The 26,457-nt window shown below is 53.7% G+C and overlaps 1 protein-coding gene across 6 annotated transcripts in view; it reads right to left on the reverse strand.

Annotated features, from left to right (window-relative positions):
• The window catches only part of RNF213 (ring finger protein 213), a 120,557-nt gene extending 94,612 nt beyond the window's left edge, over positions 1 to 25,945 (reverse strand). For 2 of the 6 annotated variants that reach the window (XM_012452754.2, XM_012452755.2), the window contains exons 1-3: positions 25,642 to 25,775; positions 16,415 to 16,578; positions 8,291 to 8,437 (exon numbers count right to left, since the gene is read on the reverse strand). In XM_012452754.2, the coding sequence (XP_012308177.2) occupies positions 8,291 to 8,437; positions 16,415 to 16,578; positions 25,642 to 25,738 (408 nt within the window). In that variant the 5' untranslated portion in view covers positions 25,739 to 25,775. Of the gene's footprint in view, positions 1 to 8,290; positions 8,438 to 9,305; positions 9,541 to 16,414; positions 16,579 to 25,641 lie in introns of those variants that run through there. The other 4 variants (XM_021666394.2, XM_021666393.2, XM_012452752.2 and 1 more) reach the window with 3 other exon arrangements.
• Between the last annotated feature and the right edge of the window lie 512 nt (positions 25,946 to 26,457).

The following is a 26,457-nucleotide window of genomic DNA, read 5'->3' on the forward strand; positions in this document are numbered from 1 at the left end:
CACAGAGGTGCAGCCCTCCCGGGGGCTAACCCAGCCTCTCCTCAGCAACTGGCAGCGAGGGGACGAGGAAGCACCACGGGGTACCATCCCTGCCACTTCACGAGCCCCTCGGCTGATAGACGGCCCCTGTGTGGCCCCAGGAGGAGGCTGCATGACACCTGCCCGGGGCGCGAAGAGGCTGCAGCCGAACAGGAGGCCGGGCTGACACTGCAAGCCCTTCACTATCACCATGGCCATGCTTCCTTCCAGAACCAGAGGCGGAAATTTCGATTTTCTCTACCTTTTTAAATTCAGAGGAAACCCATGCTCAGAGTACACAAAGCACAGGAAGCCCCCTGCCCCCGATCCCCCATCCCTCATCCCCCCATCTCCTGACCCATAACACCTCCCCAGGCCACAGCTCGGCTCCAGCCGCTCTGCCTGGTCCCTGATGCTCGGCCCTAGGCCACCAACCCACGACACGGCTTCGAGCACCTGGTTCCGTCCCTAGGGGCAAGCACCACCCTGAAATGGCACATTGATGCATTTGGGTGCAGCCAGGGCAGACGTACTCCTAGCACAGCCTGACTCTAAAACAGGGCTTCCCTGAGATCTCGCTGCTGCACTCCAGCCCGGGCGACAGAGTGAGACTCCATCTCAAAAAAAATTAAAATTGACCAGGTGAGGTGGCTCACACCTGTAATCCCAACACTTTGGGGGGCCGAGGCAGGTGGATCACTGGAGGTCAGGAGTTCAAGACCAGCTTGAACAACATGGTGAAATCTCCCATCACTACTAAAAATACAAAAAATTAGCTGGGCGTGGTGATGGGCACCTGTAATGTCAGCTACTTGGGAGGCTGAGCCAGGAGAATTACTTGAACCCGGGAGGCAGAGGTTGCAGTGAGCCGAGATCGCACCACTGCACTCCAGCCTGGGCAACAGAGTGAGACTCTGTCTCCAAAAAAAAAATAGGGGGAACCATTGCAGAAGAGTCTGGGGCTGGGGCTGGGGCTGGGGCTGGGGCTGGGACCCAGCCCTGGTGAGCAGCATCATCAGGACAAGTGTCAGCCTCTAAATGACAGGCTGGTCAGCTGCCAGGGGACCTGCTGAGAGAGGAAAGTAAGATGCCATCAAGAAACAGGCAGGTGCTGCACGACCTTTCACTGCAGGCACCCACCGGCCTCAATTTGCTTGGGAGGCCTGGCAGGTGGGGTCTGAACCCTGAAGACAGCCTAGCCTCCAGGGCTGCCATGCAGTGGCGTCTGGGCTGGGTTTGGAGGGCATGCTGAGTTCCCATCCAGCTCACCCCATGCCGTACGGGATGGGCAACCCCAGGTGGGTCACTGGGCCACTGTGGGCCTCGTCTCCCTGTTATCTTTAAAGTGGCGACAGCAGATGTCCCCACATCAGAGGGCCACTGAGGGTGACCAAATGGGACAAAGCACACCGAGGGTGGCAGGACGCTGCCTGGCACGCGCAAGGCGCCCATCGGTGCTGCTGTGGCCACAGTCATTGTCCACACACGGCAGGTGTTTGTGGCCATCTGGTGACAGTGCAGAATGGCCCATCCTGGGGAATGGTCCCCTGGCTCTCCCTGTTCTTGGCCACGTGGTTTGAGTAGAATCAGCTCTGCTCCAGACCCAGAGGCAGCTCTTGAGCGTGGGCTGATGTCAACCACTGACTAATATCATCCTGGCCACAGGGACCCACTAGGGGATTGGCGCATGAGACAATCAGAGCCAATGAGATTTGAGGAAACGCTTCCTCCCTCTGGAAGAATCAATCACCAGAGGCGCTCTGTTGTCCCCTGAATGACGCAGTGGAAGGTGGATCGAAGGGAAGCCACTGTGTGGCACAAGGGAGTGACAGGAGACAGCTGGTGGGAGGCTTGGCATGGAGGAGCCACGTCAGGAAGGCAGTGCAGACAGGGCGGAGACCCCTGCACCAACCCTCGGCTGCAGCCCAGGGGCTCGTCGGACATGTCCCTAATAGACTCCCAAGATTGGATTAGCCAGGTGGAACAGGGCTTTCCATTATTTGCAATTCAAAGATTTTTTTTTTTTGAGATGGAGTTTTGCTCTTGTTGCCCAGGCTGGGAGTTCAATGGTGCAATATCGGCTCATCGCAACCTCTGCCTCCCAGGTTCAAGTGATTCTCCTGCCTCAGCCTCCCGAGTAGCAGGATTACAGGCACCTATCACCATGCCTGGCTAATTTTTTTTATTTTTGTAGAGATGGGTTTCACCATGTTGGTCAGGCTGGTCTCGAACTCCTGACCTTGTGATCTGCCTGCCTCCGCCTCCCAAAGTGCTGGGATTACAGACTTGAGCCACTGCGCCCGGCTGTAATTTTTGTATTTTTAGTATAAATGGGGTTTCACCATGTTGGCCAGGCTGGTCTTGAACTCCTGACCTCAGGTAATCCGCCAGCCTCAGCCTCCCAAAGTGCTGGGATTACAGGCATGAGCCACCACACCTGGTCATAACACAAAGATTTCTAATGGTTAAAGTAATCAGACCTCAAATTATTTCCTAATTATGAAAGTTGAAACTAAGCCACGGTCATGGATGCTCTAACAGCTTCGATGACAAAATCAGGCTCTGGCAGGAACAGACAGAATCCTCAGGCTCTAGACTGCTGAGTCACAGCCTGGAACAAGAGGACCCCACTAAGGCAGGCTCCTGACCAGCCCCACCCCCACTCCCACCTGCATGGAAGAATCAGGCCCCTGCCGCTCCTTTCCTCGATGTAGCAAAGGGTTCAGACCTTAGAACAGCTGCCAGCAGCCCTCCCTGGAGCCTGCCTTGCAGGAGGGGAGTGGCCAGCAGGAAGAAACAGCAGCAGCAGCCCACGGAGGGCAGTGGGCAGAGCCCGGGGAGGCTGGAGGCAGGGGCCGGGGAGGCTGGAGGCAGGGGCCGGGGAGGCTGGAGGCAGAGCCCGGGGAGGCTGGAGGCAGGGGCCGGGGAGGCTGGAGGCAGGGGGCGGGGAGGCTGGAGGCAGGGGGCGGGGAGGCTGGAGGCAGAGCCCGGGGAGGCTGGAGGCAGGGGCCAGGGAGGCTGGAGGCAGAGCCCGGGGAGGCTGGAGGCAGGGGCCGGGGAGGCTGGAGGCAGAGCCCGGGGAGGCTGGAGGCAGGGGCCGGGGAGGCTGGAGGCAGGGGCCGGGGAGGCTGGAGGCAGAGCCCGGGAAGGCTGGAGGCAGGGGCCGGGGAGGCTGGAGGCAGGGGCCGGGGAGGCTGAAGGCAGAGCCCGGGGAGGCTGGAGGCAGGGGCCGGGGAGGCTGGAGGCAGGGGGCGGGGAGGCTGGAGGCAGAGCCCGGGGAGGCTGGAGGCAGGGGCCAGGGAGGCTGGAGGCAGAGCCTGGGGAGGCTGGAGGCAGGGGCCGGGGAGGCTGGAGGCAGAGACCGGGGAGGCTGGAGGCAGGGGCCGGGGAGGCTGGAGGCAGGGGCCAGGGCTGGCCTCACCCCCTCTGCCCACCACGCAGGGCTGTGGAAAGACAGCAGTAAATGCAGGGACAACTGCAGGAGAGACCCTTGGAGTCTTAGAACAGCTGCCAGCAGCCCTCCCTGGGGCCTGCCTTGCAGGAGGGGAGTGGCCAGCAGTGAGAAACAGCAGCAGCAGCACACGGAGGGCGGTGGGCAGAGCCCAGGGAGGGACCATGACCCAGTTCCTGGAAGACCACTGCCTTCAAGCCGCCAGCCCAGACCCTCTTTTCAATAGAAACGAAACCGGCCATCTGATATCGTCGCACCTGCAGGGCTGAGGCCTCGGAGGGGCAGCCCCAGGCGCATCGCCCTCAGCTCTTCCTGTGTGAGCCGCCAACTGGCCCTGGCAGACCACTTGCATCTCGGTGAGTGCTGCCAGGGCCTCCTGGCTCTGCTTTTCCGTTGAACGGTTTCATGGTCTTTGACCCAGAACCTCTAACTACATAACCATAGTGGTATTTATAATTTAAGGGGTGAGGCTTATAACTATTTACATAACTTTATAACCGTCTATATTTTCTACAGCTTTTAGAGTGCTGTTTTACACTCACACATTGAATCAGGCCGGGCGCGGTGGCTCACACCTGTAATTCCAGCACTTTAAGAGGCCGAGGCAGGTGAATCACCTGAGGTCAGGAGTTCGAGACAAGCCTGGCCAACATGGTGAAACCCCATGAAATTCTAGAGCCTGAGGCAGGAGAATCGCTTGAACCCAGGAGGCAGAGCAGTGAGCCGAGACTGCGCCACTGCACTCCAGCCTGGGTGACAGAGCGAGACTCTGCCTCAAAAATAATAACAAAATTAAAAAAATAAATAAAAGGGCCGGGCGCGGTGGCTCACGCCTGTAATCCCAGCACTTTGGGAGGCCGAGGCGGGTGGATCACGAGGTCAAGAGATGGAGACCATCCTGGTCAACATGGTGAAACCCCGTCTCTACTAAACATACAAAAAATTAGCTGGACATGGTGGCGCATGCCTGTAATCCCGAGGCTGAGGCAGGAGAATTGCCTGAATCCAGGAGGCGGAGGTTGCGGTGAGCCGAGATCACGCCATTGCACTCCAGCCTGGGTAACAAGAGCGAAACTCCATCTCAAAAAAAAATAAAAATAAAAATAAAAATAAAATATTGAATAAAGCTGGTATACAGTCAGCTCTCCACACCCACAGATTCGACCAACTACAGACGGAAAGTATTGGGGAAGAAAACAGAAAAAACGAGATAACAATTAGAACACAAGGGAAAACTGTACCACGTGCCCACGGTTCACACAGCATGGATGTCATACTCGGTGCTGCAAGGAATCTAGAGATGAATTAAGTGCAGGGTGTAGGCGGCTGGCACGGTGGCTCACGCCTGTAATCCCAGCACTTTAGGAGGCCGAGGCGAGCAGATCCCTTGAGGTCAGGAGTTTGAGACCAGCCTGGCCAACATGGTGAAACTCCGTCTCTACCAAAAATACAAACATTAGCCGGTCGTGATGTCACCTGTCTGTAATCCCAGCTACTCGGGAGGCTGAGGCAGGAGACTCACTTGAACCCGGGAGGCGGAGGTTGCAGGGAGCCGAGATCACGCTGCTGCACTCCAGCCTGGGTGACAGAGGGCGATTCCATCTCAAAAAAAATAAAAATAAAAATAAAAAATAAAGCGCATGGGGGATGCTCGTGGGTTATGCGCAGATGCCATACTGTTTCATATCTGGGCCTGGACATCCCTGGTGTCCTCCGGAGTCCTGGTGACGAAGGAGACCTAAGCGTCAAAGACCACCTCCCCCTTAACTTCCACACTGCATTTCAATAGCAGAAGTAAAGGCTGGCAGACCGGGCGCCACCTTAAGCGCCTTCCTGTAGATCGCAGGCATGGTATGCAGGAATCTTTCTGGAAGGCATTGATTTTACCTAAACACGATCACAACCCCATCTAAGTCACCTACCCCATGGCTACTCCATGGACCAAGACCCTTTCATATGTAATTTCTGGAGCTGTAAGCCCAAGACCCTCTCACGTGTAATTTCCAGAGGTGTAAGCCTTTATAAGGGCAGGGATTTTCTTTGTTCGGGGGCTCGGCTATTTGGGGCATCCAGACCCACCGCAGCCCCAGGCCAAAGAATTCACCACTTCCTTCCCAGGTCGGTGTGCGAGATGTCTGTTTTGCGGCCCTTCGTGCTTTACTGGAACCAATACCCCGTGCGCACCAAGGGTCCGCTGTGTATTTCAGTGTGAGTACGAGACGGGAATCCACGCGGTTCTACCCCAACGCTGAGCCCAGGGTTCAGACGCCCCATGCTCCACACCCGGTGTACACCCTGACCAACGCGCTCCGGTCAGCACACGCGGCGCCATCGAGCGCGTGCTCACGTCTCGTGCTCGGCGCACACCCCCAGGTCACGCCTCTCTGTTACTCCGTGGGAACCTTTCCATCTATGTACGTTAACGGCTTTACTATAAATCTCCCGTCCATTTTTCTTCCTTCTCACATCCGTTAAGTAGTCTCACCAATGTATAGTTTAAAATCGGTCAACTTCCAAAAATACAAAACCAGGCTAGGTGCGGTGGTTTATGCCTGTAATCCCAGCACTTTAGGAGGCTGGGGCAGGAGAATCGCTTGAGCCCAGGAGTTTGAGACCAGCCTGGGCAACATAGCAAGACCCCATCTCTAGCAAAAATTTAAAGAATTAACTGGGCGTGGTAGTTGTGAGAAGTAAAAAAGTTCCTTTTTAGAGTTTCCTTTCTTGTTAAAGAGTAAGTATACTGATGCCTTTATGAAGCCCGATTCTATGTAGCTGTTAGATAGGCACGTAGAACATTCTATGTCCTTGTACTTTCACCAAGATATCTGTGCTGGACGTGCTCACAGGCATGTCCCAGCTTGCCACTGCTTTTACCTGTTTAGAAAAGTTTTAAGTTATTAGCCAGTCGGGTTTTAGTTTAAATTGTGAGGTCTGACTCCAGCCCACGGAGATCAGACACAGCAGTGAGGACGACCCCAAATGCATAAGGGATAAAGTTGTGTGTTTTCCTTTGTTCACTGTACTCTCGTGGCAGGATGGCTAGTGAGAGTACCCTTCCTGCAGTCCAGTTAGTAAAAATTGCATCGCTGAAAGATCCTTTGTCTCAGTGCCGATTTTTCTTTGCGGCACCGAGCATCTATTTCCAACAGTAGTGCACCCCTGTAATCCCAGCTACTCGGGAGGCTGAGGCAGGAGGATTGCTTGAGCCCAGGAAGTCAAGGCTGAAATGAGCTATGATTTTGCCACTGCACTCCAGCCTGGGACACAGAGCAAGACCCTGTCTCAAAATAAAACAAAAACAAAAACCACCAAACCCATTCAGAGCTATACTGCTGTTATACATGAATTAGTTGGTTAGATTAACACATTACTCTGGGTGAGAGCAGACACCTGCGCAGTACTAAACCTCCCAGTACGAAACCTCCCACGTTCTCTCTGGGGAAAAGCCCACCTCTCCATGGACTTTATCATCTGCAGAGCCCCAGAGCTTCATCCTCGCATGTCCTATGAATCAGATCTTTATTTTACAAGTTGGTTCTCATATTTGTGTCACTATTGTGAATGAGCTCTCCACCCGCACTGTGCCTCAGGTCTGGTAAGTCCAGCTCGTGTAGATGCTGCCTGCATTTCCCAAGCGCTGCAGGAGCAGGCTCACGGCCAAGCCCCCGCCCACAGAGGAAAGAGCACACCTGGCTCCAAGGCTTCTGCCTACACCTGAGACCTAGGGCTGCCCGCGGGTGGCGGAAGCCCAGGAAATCGCTGTTCAACGAACACGTGACCGTCTCATGGGGGTTGCGGGGAGGCAGGCAGCAGCGTGGGGAAGGTGGGGAGCCCCTCGATTTTTAACTCTAAAAAAGTAATCAACTTCACAAGCATCACTCTTTAATGTATGAAACTCCTTTGCTTTTCCTCAAAAGCAAAAGTCCTTTTATTACACGTGTTAGTTTCATTTTCGATACTATTAGTGAATCCTATAATACTCCTAAATGCTATAGAAAAAGTCAGGATTTTGGCCAGGCACAGTGGCTCACGCCACTGTGGGAGGCCAGCACTCTGGGAGGCCGAGGTGGGTGGATTATTTGAGGCCAGGAGTTTGAGGCCAGCCTGGCCAACATGGTGGAACCCTGCCTCTACCAAAAATGCAAAAAAAAAAAAAAAAAAAAAAAATTAGCTGGGGTGGTGGGAGACGCCCGTAGTCCCAGCTACTCGGGAAGAGAGTCGCTTGAACCCAGGAGGCGGAGGTTGCAGTGAGCCGAGATTGCGCCACTACACTCTAGCCTGGGCGACAGCGCGAGACTCCATCTAAAAAAAAAAAGAAAAAGAAAAAAGGATTTCAACTTCCAGAAACCAGAGACTAAACTGACTGAGCAGGGCTTCCACTCCACCCCCGTGTGGGGGCGCCAGCCAAGCCTCATGTTCAGGCAGAGGTCAGGTCCAGCCCCCACCTGCCTGGACCCCCCTGCGCTCTCTGTAGTGAGCCTGTATCGCCGGTGGGGCTTTATCCAAGTGAGCGCAGCCAGGTTAGGCTTCTCCAGGTGTCCAGGGGGATGGCTGCACGGAGTAAGAAGGCAAGTGCAAGGACAGGCCAGAGGGCAAGCACGATCAAGCTGAAATTCACCGCCAGCAAAACGTCCTCAGAGCCACAAGAGCCAAGCCTGAATCGGCGCTGCTCTGTCACAGCCCAAGGGTGACCCGAGAGCGCCCGTCCTGGGCAGCCTTCCTCAGCTGGCCGGGACTCGAGGGCTGGAAGGGCCAGGTGGCTCTGCCGGCATTTACGGGGGGTGGCGGGGAGCGTTCTGTCCAACTATCGACCCGGGCTACCTGCTGACAATCTGCAGAAGGCACGCCGGCGGCCTCACACGGGGCTGCGTCCTGCTTCCTTCTCTTGCTGGGCATGGCATTAGCAGCTTCCCGCTCATCGGACATGAGGTCTACAGTAGCATCTACCAAAATCTCTGATGCAGCTCCCTGTTGAAACATGACCCCTTCAGACAGGGCAGGGATGTGCACCCCACACACAGCTTCAGCAGACTCACACAGACCCCACCTCAGGGGCCACCTCCTCTCCAGAAGGCCCAGGCAGGGACACCCACGGTGGGCACTGACCAGCTCCCCAGCACCCTCTGCCTCCAGGGCCCACGGGCAGGAGGGCGTGGGGAGACCAAGCAGCAGCTCCTGCAGACGGGCAGGGCAAAGCCACATAAGAGAAAGAACTGTGCACGCCAGAGGCGGCACTCTGCCAGGCTCCCAGCGCCCCTGGGCCTCCACCCGACTGCCTGAGCTTGTGCTCAGAGCACAGACGCACTGCAGAGACTGACCCAGAAGGAACAGACAAGTGCTGGCACCACAGGTCCAGCCGGGCCAGGCCTCCTGAGCCCCCAGAGCAGTGGGCATGCTCATCCAGCACCTCCCTTCCACACCAGGCACCACCGGGAGACCTCACAGCCAGACGCAGCAGGAAGCCGAGGAAGGGAAGCTCCTCCAGAGCCTCCATCCCGTCGATGCCTCCAACCCAAACGGCCCTGCTCCAGCGGAGTCTCCTCTTCCCTCATCAGGAACCACAGCCCAGCAGCCAAGCCCAGAGCCTCTCGAGAGGAAGAACCCGCAAAGGGCACCCAGTTAGTCAGCATCCAGCGGCCACCAAAGGAGAGGCCAAGCAGAGGACAGCTATGCCAGGGGCCGGCGCGGGCCCCTCTCTGTGTGCCCTCTCCACCCACCCATGACTGCAGGTGAGGCCCAACCACCTGACTCAGCTGCAGGGCGAGGCTGGCCAGGCAGCTTGCTCACCGTCTCGGTTGCTGGGGCCACCTGCCTTGGCTCCCGGCACCCTCCTCACCGTGGTTAGAATGTGGCATTCTACGCTTAGAGAACCGTCCTCTGGAACGCGGACACCGCTCTCAGCTTGAGAATTCAAAAGGCTCGCCATGGGATTGGGGACACACACAAAAATCCCTGTAAGTTAGTCACCAGAGTCACCCCATCAGCCCCGGTAAGCCAGTCACCAGACACCCCATCAGAATACACTTTGCATTCATTCTGAATTTCTCTCATGTGTGGTTATGTGTATAATTAGGCTTTTTTTTTTTTTTTTTGAGACAGAGTCTTACTCTGTTGCCCAGGCTGGAGTGCAGTGGCGTGATCTAGGCTCCCTGCAACCTCTGCCTCTTGGGTTCAAGCAACTCCCCTGCCTCAGCCTCCTGAGTAGCTGGGATTACAGGTATGTGCCACCACATCAGGCTAATTTTTGTACTTTTAGTAGACATGGAGTTTTCCCACGTTGGCCAGGCTGGTCTCAAACTCCTGAACTCAAGTGATCCACCTGCCTCAGCCTCCCAAAGTTCTGGGATTACAGGCGTCAGCCACCACACCTGGCCCTAGTTCCCATTTTCTTCACCCCAGAAAGAAATCCTGCAGCAACAGCTCCCTATTCCCCACTCCTCCCAGCCAACCCCTGACCTGTGTCCCGTCTCCACGGGTGAGTCTGTGGTGGCTATTTCCTATCAGGGGAATCACACATGTCCTCTCGTATCTGGCGTCTTTCATTTAGCATGTTTCTGAGGCTCACCCATGCTGCAGCACACATGCATATCATAGTCTTTTTCTGTGGCTGAATACGACTCCACCGTACGTGTGTACCAGGCTTTGTTTAACTGTGCATCCACTGACGGACATTTGGGCGGCTTCCATCGTTTGCCTGCTGTGAATAACGCTGCTATATACATTCATGTGCAAGTATTTGTTTGCATTTCTCTTGGGCATCTATCTGTAAGTGGAATCCCTGGCTCATAGGATAAGTTTATGTTTAACTTTTGGACGAGCAGCCACACCGTTTCCCTTGGTGGCTGCAGCATTTGACACGCCCAGCAATGCTACACAGCAGTCCCCATCGTCCACGTCCTCACCAACGCTTGTTATTTTCCTTCCTTCCTTCTCTCTCTTTCTCTCTCTTTGAGACAGGATCTCACAGTCAGTCACCCAGTGAGCCACCGCGCTCGGCCTCTTTTAGTGTTCTCTTGTTTCTGATTTTTTTTCTATTGTTCAAGATTCCCAGGAAAATGTTTTCATTCTTTTCACATCTTCAGTGTCACCTCTACATGTTACAAATTCAAGCAGATTTCCACTAACAAAAAATTTTAAAGCATTAAAAAATAAATAAATAAAAAATAGGCCAGGCGTGGTGGCTCATGCCTGTGATCCCAGCACTTTGGGAGGCCAAGGTGGGAGGATGGCTTGAGGTCAGGAGTTCAAGACTAGCCTGGCCAACATGCTGAAACCCTGTCTCACTAAAAATTCAAAAATTAGCCAGGCAGGGGGCACCTGAAATCCCAGCTACTCGGGAGGCTGAGGCAGGAGAATTGCTTGAATCCAGAAGGCGGAGGCTGCAGTGAGCCAAGATCACGCAACTGCACTCCCAGCCTGGGCAACAGAGGTGAAACTGTGTCTTAAAAATAAATTAAAATAGGCCAGCCGTGGTGCTCCTGCCTGTAATCCCAGCACTTTCCAAGGCCAAGGTGGGCGGATCACGAGGTCAAGAGATCGAGAGCATCCTGGCCAGCATGGTGAAACCCCGTCTCTACTAAAAATACAAAAGTTAGTTGGGTGTGGTGGCGCACACCTGTAGTCCCAGCTACTTGGGAAGTTGAGGCAGGAGAATCACTTGAACCTAGGAGGCGGAAGTTGCAGTGAGCCAAGATCGTGACACTGCACTCCAGCCTGGGTAACAGAGTGAGACTCTGTCTAAAAAAAAAAAAAAGGCCAGGCATGGTGGCTTACGCCTGTAAATCCCAGCACTTTGGGAGGCCAAGGTGGTGTATCACCTGAGGTCACGAGTTCAAGACCAGCCTGACCAACATGGAGAAACCCTGTCTCTACTAAAAATACAAAATCAGCTGGGCATGGTGGCGGGCGCCTGTAATCCCAGCTACTTAGGAGGCTGAGGCAGGAGAATCGCTTGAACCTGGGAGGTGGAGGTCACAGTGAGCAGAGATCATGCCATTGCACTCCAGCCTGGGTAACGAGAGTAAAACTCAAAACAAAAAAGCAAAAGAAAACAAAACAAAAAAATTACTTAATTAAAATAAAAATAAATAAATAATAAAGTCTCTGTTCCTTTAGCTTCTTTCCAGTTACCGGTTTGACAGAGATTTCCTTAAACATCTAACGCCAAAACACGGAGAAGAAAAAAGAAAAAAAAATCCTCTCTCAGTCCTTGTAGACTGGGCCTGAGTTAGGGGCCTCGTCCGACACTCAGCCTTCCCTGCCCACTGCCCCCAGGTCTTCTCAGCTGTTCTCTGAGCCCGCAGCCTGCTTGAGCGTTTGTGTGCTTTCTACAGTCCCCATTATTCATGGGAACTTCCTCAAAATTTTATTCCGCCAAGTAACTCAACCCTTGGCTTTTCTTCTGTCTTTGGACAGGTTTATTGTTTGCCCCAGATGGCAACTTTTCATCACCACGTTTCCACCCTGACGGAGTTCCAAGTTAGGTATAAAAAAGGGGTTACCCAGACGGACACGGTGGCTCACGCTTGTAATCCCAGCACTTTGGGAGGCCGAGGTGGGTGGTCTCAGTAGTTTGAGACCAGCCTGGACAGCATGGTGAAACCCTGTCTCTACTAAAGGTACAAAAATTAGCTGGGCATGGTGGCGTGTACCTGTAGTACCAGTTAGTTGGGAGACTGAGGCAGAAGAATGGCTTGAACCCAGGAGGCGGAGGTTACAGTGAGCCGAGATCAAGCCACTGCACTCCAGCCTAAGCAACAAAGCCAGACTCCATCGCAAAAAAAAAAAAAGCAGGGGGGTTACCCAAACTTCCAGCATCCCATGTGGTCCAGGCTTGGGTGGCCTTGGTTGCTCTGGAAGAGGTAAGTCTCTAAGGGAATGATACAAGCACACACACCCCAACACACACACATACACCCCACTCACACATACACCCCACTCACACATACATCCCACTCACGCACCCCAACACATACACACGCACACCCCAACACAAACACATACACCCCACTCACACACCCCAACACACACATACACCCCACTCACACATACACCCCACTCATGCACCCCAACACATACACACGCACACCCCAACACAAACACATACACCCCACTCACACACCCCAACACACACATACACCCCACTCACACATACACCCCACTCACACATACATCCCACTCATGCACCCCAACACATACACATGCACACCCCAACACAAACACATACACCCCACTCACACCCCAACACACACACATACACCCCACTCACACATACACCCCACTCACACATACACCCCACACATGCATCCCAACACATACACACGCACACCCCAACACAAACACATACACCCCACTCACACACCCCAACACACACATACACCCCACTCACACATATACCCCACTCACACATACACCCCACACATGTACCCCAACACATATGCATGCACACCCCAACACACACACATACACCCCACTCACACACACACATACACCCCACTCACACACCCCAACACACACATACACCCCACTCACACACTCCACTCACACACTCCAACACATACACACGCACACCCCAACACACACACATACACCCCACTCACACACCCCAACACACACACATACACCCCACTCACACACTCCACTCACACACTCCAACACATACACACGCACACCACAACACACACACATACACCCCACTCACACACCCCAACACACACACATACACCCCACTCACACATACACACCACTCACACACCCCAACACATACACACGCACACCCCAACACACACACATACACCCCACTCACACACCCCAACACACACATACACCCCACTCACACATACACCCCACTCACACACCCCAACACACACACATACACCCCACTCACACATACACCCCACTCATGCACCCCAACACATACACATGCACACCCCAACACAAACACATACACCCCACACACACATACACCCCACTCACACATACACCCCACTCACACATACACTCCACACACACCCCAACACATACACATGCACACCCCAACACACACACATACACCCCACTCACACACCCCAACACACACTCACACATACACCCCACTCACACATACACCCCACTCACACATACACTCCACTCACACACCCCAACACATACACACGCACACCCCAACACACACACATACACCCCACTCACACACCCCAACACACACTCACACATACACCCCACTCACATACTCCACTCACACACCCCAATACATACACACGCACACCCCAACACACACACATACACCCCACTCATACATACACACCACTCACACACCCCAACACACAATACACCCCACTCACACACCCCAACACATACACACGCACACCCCAACACACACACATACACCCCACTCACACCCCAACACACACACATACACCCCACTCACACATACACCCCACTCATGCACCCCAACACATACGCACGCACACCCCAACACAAACACATACACCCCACACACACATACACCCCACTCACACATACACCCCACTCACACATACACTCCACACACACCCCAACACATACACATGCACACCCCAACACACACACATACACCCCACTCACACCCCAACACACACACATACACCCCACTCACACATACACCCCACTCATACACCCCACTCACGCACCCCAACACATACACACACACCCCAACACACACATACACCCCAACACACATATACACCCACACACCCTACTCACACACACCAACACACATACACCCCAACACACACACATATCCCACTCACCTCACTCACACACACCTCAACATACACCCCAACACACCATACACCCCACTCACACACCCCAACACACACACATACATCCCACTCACACACCCCAACACACACACACCCTACTCACACACGCTAACACACATACATACACCCCACTCACCCCACTTACACACACCAACATACACACCCCAGTCACACGCCCCAACACACACACATACACCCCACTCATGCACCCCAACACATACACATGCACACCCCAACACACACACATATCCCACTCACCTCACTCACACACACCCCAACATACACCCCCAACACACACATACACCCCACTCACATACCCCAACACACATATACACACCACTCACACACACTAACACACATATATCCCACTCATACCACTCACACACAGCGCAACACGCATCCCACTCACCCTACTCACCCCACCCCCAACACACACATACCCACACACCCCACTGACACCCCCAACACACACACCCCACTGACCCCACTCACACACCCAACACACACATACCCACACAACCCAACACATACACCCCAACACACACCCCCAAAACACACCTAACACCCCCAACACACACACCCCACTCACACACCCCCTACACATATGCACACCCCACTCACACCACTCACACACCCCTCAACACACACACACATGTCCCAGTCACCCCACTCACACATCCCCAACATACACAACCCACTCACACACACCCCACTCACACACACCCCTCATACACACCCCACTCACACACACCCCTCATACACACCCCACTCACACACACCCCTCATACACACCCCACTCACACACCCCACTCACACACACCCCTCATACACACCCCACTTACACACACCCCACTCAGACACACCCCACTCACACACACCCCTCATACACACCCCACTCACACACCCCACTCACACCCCACTCACACACCCCACTCACACACACCCCACTCACACAGCCCACAGAGCACAGCACTGCAGCTGCATCACTTCCCACCACAGCCCAACCATGGAGTGCCACCTGCCAGGAACAACAGACAGAAAACCAGCCCCAGGGCAGACACAGAAAGACAGCTTCCCCTTCTCAGCGTCCAGCAAGAAACCCGCGAGCTGGGCACGGCCCTCTGTGTCTTCCCAGGCTGAGCTAGAGCCCGGGAGCCCTTCTCTTCCAACCATCCTCCTTGAACATGTCCAGGACACTCCCCTCAAGAGCCTCCCCTAGCACTCCACCTGGGACTCTTCCCGAGGAGGCATTCTCTCGGTGTCTAACACACCTAAGGGGCTGCTGGAGGCCGTAGGGAGGCAAAAGATGGCTCAGTCAGACCCTTCTAAGAAGGGCAACCTGCCAGTCTGCACATTTCCAGAGCACCCACCCCGTGCCCAAAGCTTCAAAGCCCCTCTGGGCATGCACCCTCAATGCAGAGGCCTACAGAAGCACAAGACACGCACATGGCGGAAGCTCAGGTCCCTGCCCTGAAACTGCAAGACACCTCAGAGCCTGCACCCTCAATGCAGAGAGACCCACGGAAGCATGCAACACACACGGCAGCAGCTCAGGCCCCACCCCCAGCCACAGCTTCTGGGAGGCACATGCATATTGGATCTGGTAGAAAGAAAAGGAAGGCAGAGGCCGGGCAAAGTGGCTCGTGCCTGTGATCCCAGCACTCTGGGAGGCCGAGGCAGGTGGATCACCTGAGGTCAGGAGTTCAAGACTAGCCTGGCCAACATGGTGAAATCCTGTCTCTACTAAATACAAAAAAATTAGTTGGGTATGGTGGTGCATGCCTATAGGCCCAGCTACTTGGGAGGCTGAGGCAGAAGAATTGCTTGAACCAGGAAGGTGGAGGCTGCCTGAGCTGAGATCGAGCCATTTATACTCCAGCCTGGGCAACAAAAGTGAAACTCTGTCTCATATCTGTCTCAAAAAAAAAAAAAAAAGGAAGGCGGAGGCCCCAGGAGGTGTGGAACCCACAGACTCCTGCCAGAGCCGAATCAGGTGCAGAAGGGCAGCTTTAGTGCAGCCCTGTGGGCAGGTTCAATGGGCTGAGACATGGTGGCATTTTCGGGGCCAGCTGGGCAGCTGTGCAGTGAGATTACCCTGGGCAGAGTGAGCAGGGAGGAGCGGGGGAGCCAGGGGCAGTGCACTCACTCTTTGGACAGTCCAGGAGGCATCAGAACAGGGCTCGTCTGGGTTTTCTTGCCAACCGTCTGAGCCCAGGGACAAGCACGGGCTCCCTTCCTCCTTCAGCTCCTGCCCACACTCCATCTCTCCCTCCGGGTCCGACGCCACTGTGGAGTTATTGTTCTCAGAATCTGCAATGGTGGAGGAAGGAAGGATGAAATCTCAGAGAGAAACACGGGAGTGTTAGGGAGGAAAACCCGGCATCCTCCCTGTGGGTGCGCTGAGAGATTCACCCTGTTCTGCCTCCGAGGTCCTGCATTGGGCCTGCTGACTTGAGCAGGGTAGGGGTTCTGCTCCAGGTGGGTAGGAGGGAGCCAGGGACCCCAGCCTCAGCACAACAAGGGTGAATCAGACAGAAAGAGCGCCCAGTCCGAGCACCCAGCCCCTCCCTCCCCAAGTGCAGATCAGTGGATTCACCTGGCGCTGTACTGGGACATCACCGCACCTCAAGCACCTCTAAAACAGCCTGTTAAGCTTTCCTCCCCTACTGCCAACTTCCTCCTGTCGTCCCCAGGGTGGGCCCTTATCCAGTGGCGGCCCAGGGTTCTCCCACGGCTTCCCTTGTCCTGGCAGTAAGATGCTCACCCACGCAGAGCTGCCACACAGACAGCACCGAGCACCCGCTCTGCCGGCCCCGACCTCACTCCAGCCTCAGCTGCGGTGTGGACGTGCTTTGTCCGTCTCCACCAAAACTCGTGTTGATGTCTGATCCCCAACGTGCCAGTGCTGGGAGGCAGGGCCGGTGCAGGGGGCTGTGGGTCACGAGGGCAAATCCCTCACGAATGGCCCAGTGCTGTTCTCGGTGGTGGGGTCTCACTCTCGAGAGCCTGGATCGCTGCTCCGGGGAATGGATCAGCATCCGCCAGAGTGGCTTGTTATGAAGCCAGGACACCCCTCAGGCTTCATCTTTCGCAGCTATCAGCATCCCCATCAGCCTACTCTGCCACGTTGTGACGTGGCACAAAAGCCCTCACCAGAAGCCAGGCCCAGGCCCTGGAATTTCTCTTTCTGCAGAACAGTGAGCTAAATAAACCTTTTTTCTTTTTCAATTACCCAGGCTCAGGTGTTCTTTTATGGCAACAGAAATGGACTAACACGCCCCTCAAGGAGTCCCTGTTTTCAATCCTGGGTCTTGATGACCCCACCACTCCCTGAAACACACTCCAGATGGTGCCAGGTCAAGTCTGCATTTCTGTACAGAACCTTCTGTAAGGCCCCAGGCCTGCCCCAGCTGCAGCCCTGCTCTGGGCACATCCTCCCCACACCCACTTCTAGCACCCAGTTTCCTCACTGCCCTCCCCTCCTCTGAGACGTGGAGGGCAGGGGCCACACAGCCCTTTTCCCTTTGAGTGCCCAGCATTGGTGCATCCATGAGCTCAAGAATTAATGAAGTTCGTTAGCAGGACTCAAAATTGCTAACAAATACTCTAAACGTCTACATACATACACACACATGAAACATCACAGCCAGAAAGTCAGAGCTGGAGAAGATCTGCAACCGAGAACCCAAGGCCCATCCTCTGGGAGCTGCTATTTCACCTACTCCAGGGATTCTGAACCTGCTCCTCCCACCAGCCTGCCCTCCCACTAGGGGCGGGCCCTGGATCGCTTAATCCAATCAGGACCTGACATTTACCCTGGCACCAGTGACTGACTAAGGGAAGGGCCAATTAGCAAGAAGTACGGAAGTATCCGTACTTCTGGACCCTTACTGGAGTTTCTGCCACTCAATGTATTCTGGAAAGACCATCAGACGGTGCTGGGAAACCACTGTCTGTTCTCCTGCACCCGTAGACAGAGCTGGCAGTGGAGATGGTCAGAGCCATCAGGACCAGAGAAATGGAGCAGAGCTCTAGTACACTTGGACCCCTCAAGCCTGGAGTTGAGCAGAGGTGGCCCAGCACGTTTCTCTTGCGGAGCAAGCCCAGGAGAGCTGGGTTTCAGGCTGTGCCCAGTATAAACAGTCCCAACAACCACAAGTACCAACCAAAACCAAACGAGCTTCCCTAAAGAAAGACGGGCCGTTCAAGGAAATACACATACAAGTGGGCTCTTAACTTCCAAAGAGATGCCTGGCATGCCTGCTGATGAAGGAAATCAGAATGACGCCCCTGCAATGCCATTTCCACCCAACGACTGGCACATATTAGCAAGATCAAGGCTGGGCGCGGTTTCTCACGCCTGTAATCCCAGCACTTTGGGAGGCCAAGGCAGACGGATCATGAGGTCAAGAGATTGAGACCATCCTGGCCAACATGGTGTAACCCCGTTTCTACTAAAAATACAAAAATTAGCTGAGCGTGGTGGCACGCACCTGTAATCCCAGCTACTGGGTAGGCTGAGGCAGGAGAATCACTTGAACCTGGGAGGTGGAGGTTGCAGTGAGCCGAGATTGGGCCACTCCACTCCAGCCTGGCGACAGAGTGAGACTCAGTCTCAAAAAAAAAAAAAAAAAAAAAAAAGATCATTCTCAATGCGAGAGAGAATGTGAGTAGAACTCTAGAAGGCAGGGACCTGGGTGTGGTGGCAGGCACCTGTAATCCCAGCTATCGGGAGAGGCTGAGGCAGAATTGCTTTACCCTAGGAGGTGGAGGTTGCAGTGAGCCAAGATCGTGCCACTCACTCTAGCCTGGGGGACAGAGCTAGACTCCATCTCAAAAAAAAAAAAAAAAAAAAAAAAGGCCAGGCATGGTGGCTCACACCTGTAATCCCAGCACTTTGGGAGGCCAAGTTGGACGGATCATGAGGTCAGGAGTTCAAGACCAGCCTGGCCAACATGGTGAAACATCGTCTTTACTAAAAAATACAAAAATTAGCTGGGTATGGTGGCTCATACCTGTAATCCCAGCTACTTGGGAAGCTGAGGTAGGAGAATTGCTTGAACTGGGACCCGGGAGGCAGAGGTTGCAGTGAGCCGAGATCTCACCACTGCACTCCAGCCTGGGCTACAGAGCAAGACTCCATCTCAAAAAAAAAAAAAGTAGCTAGATTCAGAAATAAGAGACACACTTAACTAGCACTTCCTAAACAATTTACATGTTAACTCATTAAATACTCACAGGCACTTGTATAGAACAGGGTTATCCAGAGAGCAGAAGCAATAGGATATGTAGGTAGGTAGGTCGGCAGGTAGATAGGCAGATAGATGGATGGCAATAGGATATGTAGGTAGGTAGGTCGGCAGGTAGATAGGCAGATAGATGGATGGCAATAGGATATGTAGGTAGGTAGGTCGGTAGGTAGATAGGCAGATAGATGGATGGCAATAGGATATGTAGGTAGGTAGGTCGGCAGGTAGGTAGGTAGGCAGACTGTGAGCGGCACTGTCGGCTTCCCTGGTTTCGAGGCTTTTGGACTCAGACTGAGAAACTACTGGCTTCTTTCTTTCCCAGCTTGCAGATGGCCTACCATGGACTTCACCTTGTGATATGTGAGCCAGTTCTCCATAGTAAACTCCCTTTCATATTGACATATATCCTATTAGTTCAGTCCCTCTGGAGAACCCTAATACAGACTTGTAGATAGATGGATAGATAGGATAGACAGATAAGATGGATGGAAGGATGGATGGACGGATAATTGATAGATAATAGATGGATGGATAGATGGCTGGACAGACAAATGGATGGATGACAGAGGATGTATTAGGAGAATCAGCCTCCCCAAGTGCTGGGATTACAGGTGTGGGCCACCACACCCAGCCCTGAGCAAAAATTTCTCACAAGACATACATGTGGCCAAGAAATAAATGAAAAAAATCACTAATCATTAGGGAAATGCAAATCAAAACCACAATGAGGTCTCATTTCACCCCAGTTAGAATGGCTATCAAAACAAAAAATAATAATAAATACTGGTGAGGGTGTGGAGAAAAGGGAATTCAAACACTTGGTGGGAATGTAAACTAATACAGCCATTACAGAGAACAATACAGAGGTTCCTCAAAGAACTACAAAGAGGGGAGCGGGAGTGGTGGCTCAGGCCTGTAAACTTAGCGCTTCGGGAGGCCAAGGCAGGCAGAGCACGAGGTCAGGAGTTCCAGACCAGCCTGGCCAATATGGTGAAACTCCGTCCCTAAAAAAAAATACAAAAATTAGCTGGGCACAGTGGTGCACACCTGTAGTCCCAGCCACTCGGGAGGCTGAGGCAGGAGAATCGCTTGAACCCAGGAAGCAGAGGTTGCAGTGGGCCGAGATCGCGCCACTGCACTCTAGCCTGGGTGACAGAGTGAGATTCCATCTCAAAAAAAAAACAAAACTACAACTAGAACTACCATATGATCCAGCAACCTCCCTACTGGGCATTTATACAAAGAAAAGAAAATCAGTATATCAAAGGGACGTGTGCACTCCCACATTCACTCTATGGAATCCACCTGACTATTCAACAAGGGATGACGAAGAAAATGTGGTTCATATACATGATGGAATACTATTCGCCCCTAAAAAAGAATGAAAATCGGCCACGTGCAATGGCTCACGCCTATAACCCCAGCACTTTGGGAGGCCAAAGCGGGTGGATCACGAGGTCAACAGATCGAGACCATCCTGGTCAACATGGTGAAACCCCGTCTCTACTAAAAATACAAAAAATTAGCTGGGCATGGTGGCGCGTGCCTGTAATCCCAGCTACTCAGGAGGCTGAGGCAGGAGAATTGCCTGAACCCAGGAGGCGGAGGTTGCGGTGAGCCGAGATCGCACCATTGCACTCCAGCCTGGGTAACAAGAGCGAAACTCCGTCTCAAAAAAAAAAAAAAGGGAAATGGGCCACGTGCAATGGCTCACACCTACAACCCCAGCACTTTGGGAGGCAGAGGCAGGCAGATCACTTGAGGTCAGGAATTCAAGACCAGCCTGGCCAGCATGGAGCAACCCTGTCTCTACTAAAAAATACAAAAATTAGCTGGGCGTAGTGGTGCACGCCTGTAATCCCAGCTACTTGGGAGGCTGAGGCAGGAGAATCGCTTGAACCCAGGAGGCGGAGGTTGCAGTGTGCCGAGAACCTGCCACTGCACTCCAGTCTGGGAGACAGAGCAAGACCCTGTCTCAAAAAAAAAAGAAAAAGAAAAGAAGAAAAGAAGAGAAATCCCATCATTCACAGCAATAGGGGTGGAACTGGAGATCATTATGTTAAGTGATGTAAGCCAGGAACAGAAAGTTCAACCCTGCATGTTCTCCCTCATGCGGAAGCTGAAAAAAAGTTGATCTCATAGAAGCAAAAAGCAGAACAGAGTATACTAGAGGCTGGGAAGGGCAGGGGGACAGTTGTGGGGACAGGGAGACATTTGTTAAAGGATAGGAAACTCCAGCTGGATGGGAGGAATGCATTCTAGTGCTCTACAGCCCCGCAGATGTCTACAGTTAGCGATAATGTATTACATAATTTCACATAGCTAGAAGGAGGATACTGACTGTTCCTAACACAAACAAATGATCACCGTTCCAGACGATGGATATGCTAATTACCCTGATCACTGTACGTTACATGTATCAAAACATCACTACATATCCCATAAATATGTACAATTATTATGTGTTAATTTTTAAAAGAACATAAAAGAGTAACAACATTCAGTGAGCCACGCTGTAAACACGCGCTATCACCCAGGCTTTGCTGTTCCATGTCAAGAGCACAGGCAGAGTAGATTTGACATAATTTTTTTTTTCAGACAGAGTCTCACTCTGTCACCCAGGCTGGAGTGCAGTGACCCGATCTGTGCTCACTGTAACCTCCACCTGCCAGGTTCACGCAATTCCTTGCCTCAGCCTCCCAAGTAGTAGGGATTACAGGCGCCTGCCACCACGACCGGCTAAAGAAGAAAACCTGCTGTTTTTTTAGAACCACCTCCATCAACGACCTCAGGCAGATCTTGTGGAGAACTTACTGCAGCTTCTCCGCCAGCACTCACGGCTTCACCTGCGCTTTATGTTACGGAGATGACTGCTTTCCTAAAACCTCATGAACCAATCTCCGCTAGCTTCAAACTTCTCTGCAGCTTCGCCAACTCTGTCAGCCTGCACAGAATGGAAGAGTTAGGGCCTTGCTGTGGATTAGGCTGTGGCTGGTCTGATCTCTGCAGACCTCTCAAGCTCTCCATGTCAGTCTAAGCCTGTTTCACTCTATCATCTGTGTTCGCTGGTGCAGCACTTTTTTTTTTTTGAGATGGAGTCTTGCTCTGTTGCCAGGCTGAAGTGCAGCGGCGTGATCTCGGCTCACTGCAACCTCCAAATTAACTGAGGGTGGTGCAGCATGCCTGCAATCCCAGCTACTTGGGAGGCTGAGGCAGGAACGTTGCTTGACCCGGGAGGTGGAGGTTGCAGTGAGCTTAGATGGCGCAGCGAGCCTGGGTGACAGGGCAAGAGTCTGTCTCAAAACAATGAAATAAAATTGAAAAAAATAAAGTGAGAGGCATGAGACTCTTTTCACCTGAGCACTTAGAGGCCGCTGTAAGGCTTTGCTTTTCTTTCCTTTTTTTGAGACAGGGTCTCACTCTATCACCCAGGCTGGAGTGTAGTGGGACAATCATGGCTTACTGCAGCCTCAACTTCACAGGCTCAAGTGATCCTCCTGCTCCGACTAATGCTTGTTTTTTTCCTTATTTTTATTTTGTCGAGATAGGGCTTCACCATGTTGCCTAGGCTAGTCTTGAACTCCTGGGCTCAAGTGATCTACCCACCTTGGCCTCCCAAAGTGCTGGGATTACAGGCATGAGCCACACGCCTCGCAAGGTCGCCACCTTTTGATCCATGTTTCAGCCAACCAAAGCGTCAGAGCCCTTCCTACCGCCGCCAGCTGCAGCACCAATGGCCCACACTCATAAACTCAACCTGACCCGGCGTTCTGTCATCTGGGAACCCAATGTCTCCGGCCTGGCCAGCGTCTTCCCGTGTCCCTATCCCAACTTGAATGATCCCATCCTCTGCCACCCCATGTCCTCACTTTTTTTCCTTTTTACATAGAGCTGGAGTCTTTCAACATTGCCCAGCCTGGTCTCAAACTCCTGGGCTCAAACGATGCTCCTACCTCAGCCTCCAAAAATGCTGGGGTTATAGGTGCGAACCACGGCATCTGACCCAGGTGCCCCCACTTTCAAAGCAGACACCCAGCATGCTGAGAGCTCAGCCTTCGTTGTAACTCAGCCAATCACGTGAGAGCTGGTGCTCCCTTGTCTACAATTTCAACCCTGTGGCTACAGGAGAGAAGAGTCCGACCCAGGGCACACCAAGAAACTCTCAGATCATTTATGCAGAGCTGCAGCCCAGACACCGAATCCCTGAGCTCATTCTTTTCTCCACGTTCTCAGTGATGCTGGGAGCAACAAAACAGCATCATTCTATTTTTTGGTTTTCGATACGTGTTCAAAAGCAGCACACACAGAGATGCCAAATTCCTGGCCTCTTGTAAGTGGTGAATTAGGAGTCTCAAGTGCATTTGCTTTGCATGCCTCTATAAACAGTTCATGCTGTGAAATACCAGTGCTCTCTGCACTATTATTAATAGAAGTAGAGCCCTTAGGCTGGGCGTGGCGACATGCCTATAATCTCAGCACTTTGGGAGGCCAAGGCAGGTGGATCACCTGAGGTCAGGAGTTTGAGATCAGCCTGGCCAACACGGTGAAACCCCGCCTCTGCTAAAACTACAATGAGCCGGGCGTGGTGATGCGCACGTCTGTAATCCCAGCTACTTGGAGGCTGAGGCAGAAGAATCGCTTCAACCCAGGAGGCAGACGTTGCGGTGAGCCACGACTGTGCCATTGCACTCCAGCCTGGGCAACAAAAGCCAAAAACTTGGCTGGGCGCAGTGGCTCATGCCTATAATCCCAGAACTTTGGGAGGCCAAGGCAGGCGGATCACGAGGTCAGGAGTTCGAGACCAGCCTGACCAATCATGGTGAAACTCTGTCTCTACCAAAAATACAAAAATTAGCCAGGCGTGGTGTCACGCGCCTGTAATCCCAGCTACTTGGGAGACTGAGGCATGAGAATGCCTTGAATCTGGGAGGTGGAGGTTGTGGTGAGCCGAGATCGTGCCATTGCGCTCCAGCTTGGGCAAAAAGAGCAAAACTCCATCTCAAAAAAAAAAAAAAGAGCCCAAATTCCCTCTCAAAAAAAAAAAAAAAAAAAGAACATGGAAGGACTGGGGCTCACACCCCGACCCCTAAACTTGAAGGGCAACATTGGAGAGACCCCACAGCAAGCAGCTGGGCAAAGACCGAAAGAGGGGAGGGAGGGAGCCGGGCCACCCTCTGGGGAAGGGTGGTGCAAAGGCCCTGTGGTCGAAGTACACCTAATGTGTCAAGGAAGAGCCAGGAGGCAGTGGGTTCTGGGACAGGAGAAGGAGCAGGAGGAATGGGGTGGGCAGCCGTCTATGTAGAACCCTGTGGCCACCGTAAAGGCTCCTGCTTGTCCTGAGTTACAGCGTGTTGGGGGGGCCTGGGAAGGGGGTCTGTGGTTTGATCGTCTGCTGTGCTGAGCATAAGCGGGAGGACTGTGTGGAGGTGGGGAGACCAGCCGGGGCGTCTGCATTGCATGGAGGAAGGAGAGGGCCCAAGTGTGGTGAGTCGGGCAAAAGCAGCTGGCAGAACGAGGTGCCCTCGTCAGCGGAGGTGGGGCTGGGCTTTGGACACAGAAAGGCTGAAGGTCTTGGGGGCTGCTAGTTACAGGGTTGGTGTTTAAAACCCCTGAGGAGGGGAACCAGTCTGAGGCCCCAGAAGCCAACAAAATGGAGGATGGACCCAAGACGGGCCTGCCCAACACTGCCCCACTCCTGTCTCTCCACCGGCCTCCTGAGCCAGGGAGATGCCTGGGCAGGTCCCGGGGCCCCCTCATGGCCCTCACGGCCCCTCACAAACTAATCCCTGGCAGAGCTCTCATCCCTGCAAAGCCTTGAACTCTGCTCCTCTGCAGCAGCCTCTGAAACCCACTATGAAGCCCTCAGCTCAGCCCAAAACACTTATCGTTCCCAAGGGGAGGAAGAACCCTTGAGTTCTCTCTAGGAAATGAAACTGAAACTTTATAGAAGCGGAGGAAACCTCTAGCAGAGGTCCAGACAAAACTTCGCGAGCGCTCCGTTGCCACAGAGGACCTCAGCCCCACCTGGGCTGCCTGCTGGCCAGGATTTCCATTTCCTAGAAGGGAGATGAGATGCCTCCGGGGGTCCCCACGGGCCCAGCCCCCACCAGCACCCAGGCCTCACCTGCCACAGGGGCTGCAGGAGGCAGCCTCTCTCCGCACTGGCTGCAGAACCTGGGGGCTTTCTCCGTGGAGACATGCTGGCACGAAGGACACTCCATGCGTCCTGCTGGGACTCTCAAGATCAGCGCCCGTGCCCTGCAGATCCAGAAGGAACAGCAGGAGTTGCCGGCAGCCTGCTATATAACACGCCTCCTGTCACATGACCACGGCTTCGGTTTCATTTTCTGGGAAAGTGAAATCACGGCAGCCCAGCGGGTCCCCTGATTAATCGAAACCCAGCAGGAGCACATCCCAAGCCCTGCTCCTCCCCCCTCTCTGCTGCCCCGTAGTGGCTTCCAAGCTTTCGCAGTCTCTGCCCTGGTCCCTCACTCAGTCAGCCTAGAACCGTCTCTGCTGCTGACAGCGAGGTTTGGGCCGGGTGGGGATGGGGGATGCTCCCGGCAGGCATGGGGCAGCCACACGCTGTCCAGCGGGGTCCCACGGCCTGCCCTGAGCAAGGCGCTCAGCCTCCTGGTGCCTCACCCTCCTCATCCTCTAAAGGAGACTAGAGCACCTGCCCCCAGGTGATGTGGGGTGAGCAGGCGGCCAAGAGCTACTGGGCTGGCAGTCAGATTCCCAGTAATGGGGGGGCTGCTGTCCACGAAGCGCCCCACTCTGCACTGACCACATGCCCTCAGGACAGCCTCTGTGGCGGTGGCATCAAACCAAGGTGATGGTCACAGCCAGTCCAGACCAAGGCCAAGACTCAGGCCAGCACCCCCGGCCTCCAGGGTCACTTCTGGCATCCAGGGTGAGAGTGGAGATGGCGTTTGGGTTC

Source organism: Aotus nancymaae, unplaced genomic scaffold (genome assembly GCF_030222135.1).
Source record: "Aotus nancymaae isolate 86718 unplaced genomic scaffold, 86718_ANA_hifiasm-v0.15.2.pri h1tg000089l, whole genome shotgun sequence".
In the NCBI taxonomy this organism is placed as follows: domain Eukaryota; kingdom Metazoa; phylum Chordata; class Mammalia; order Primates; family Aotidae; genus Aotus; species Aotus nancymaae.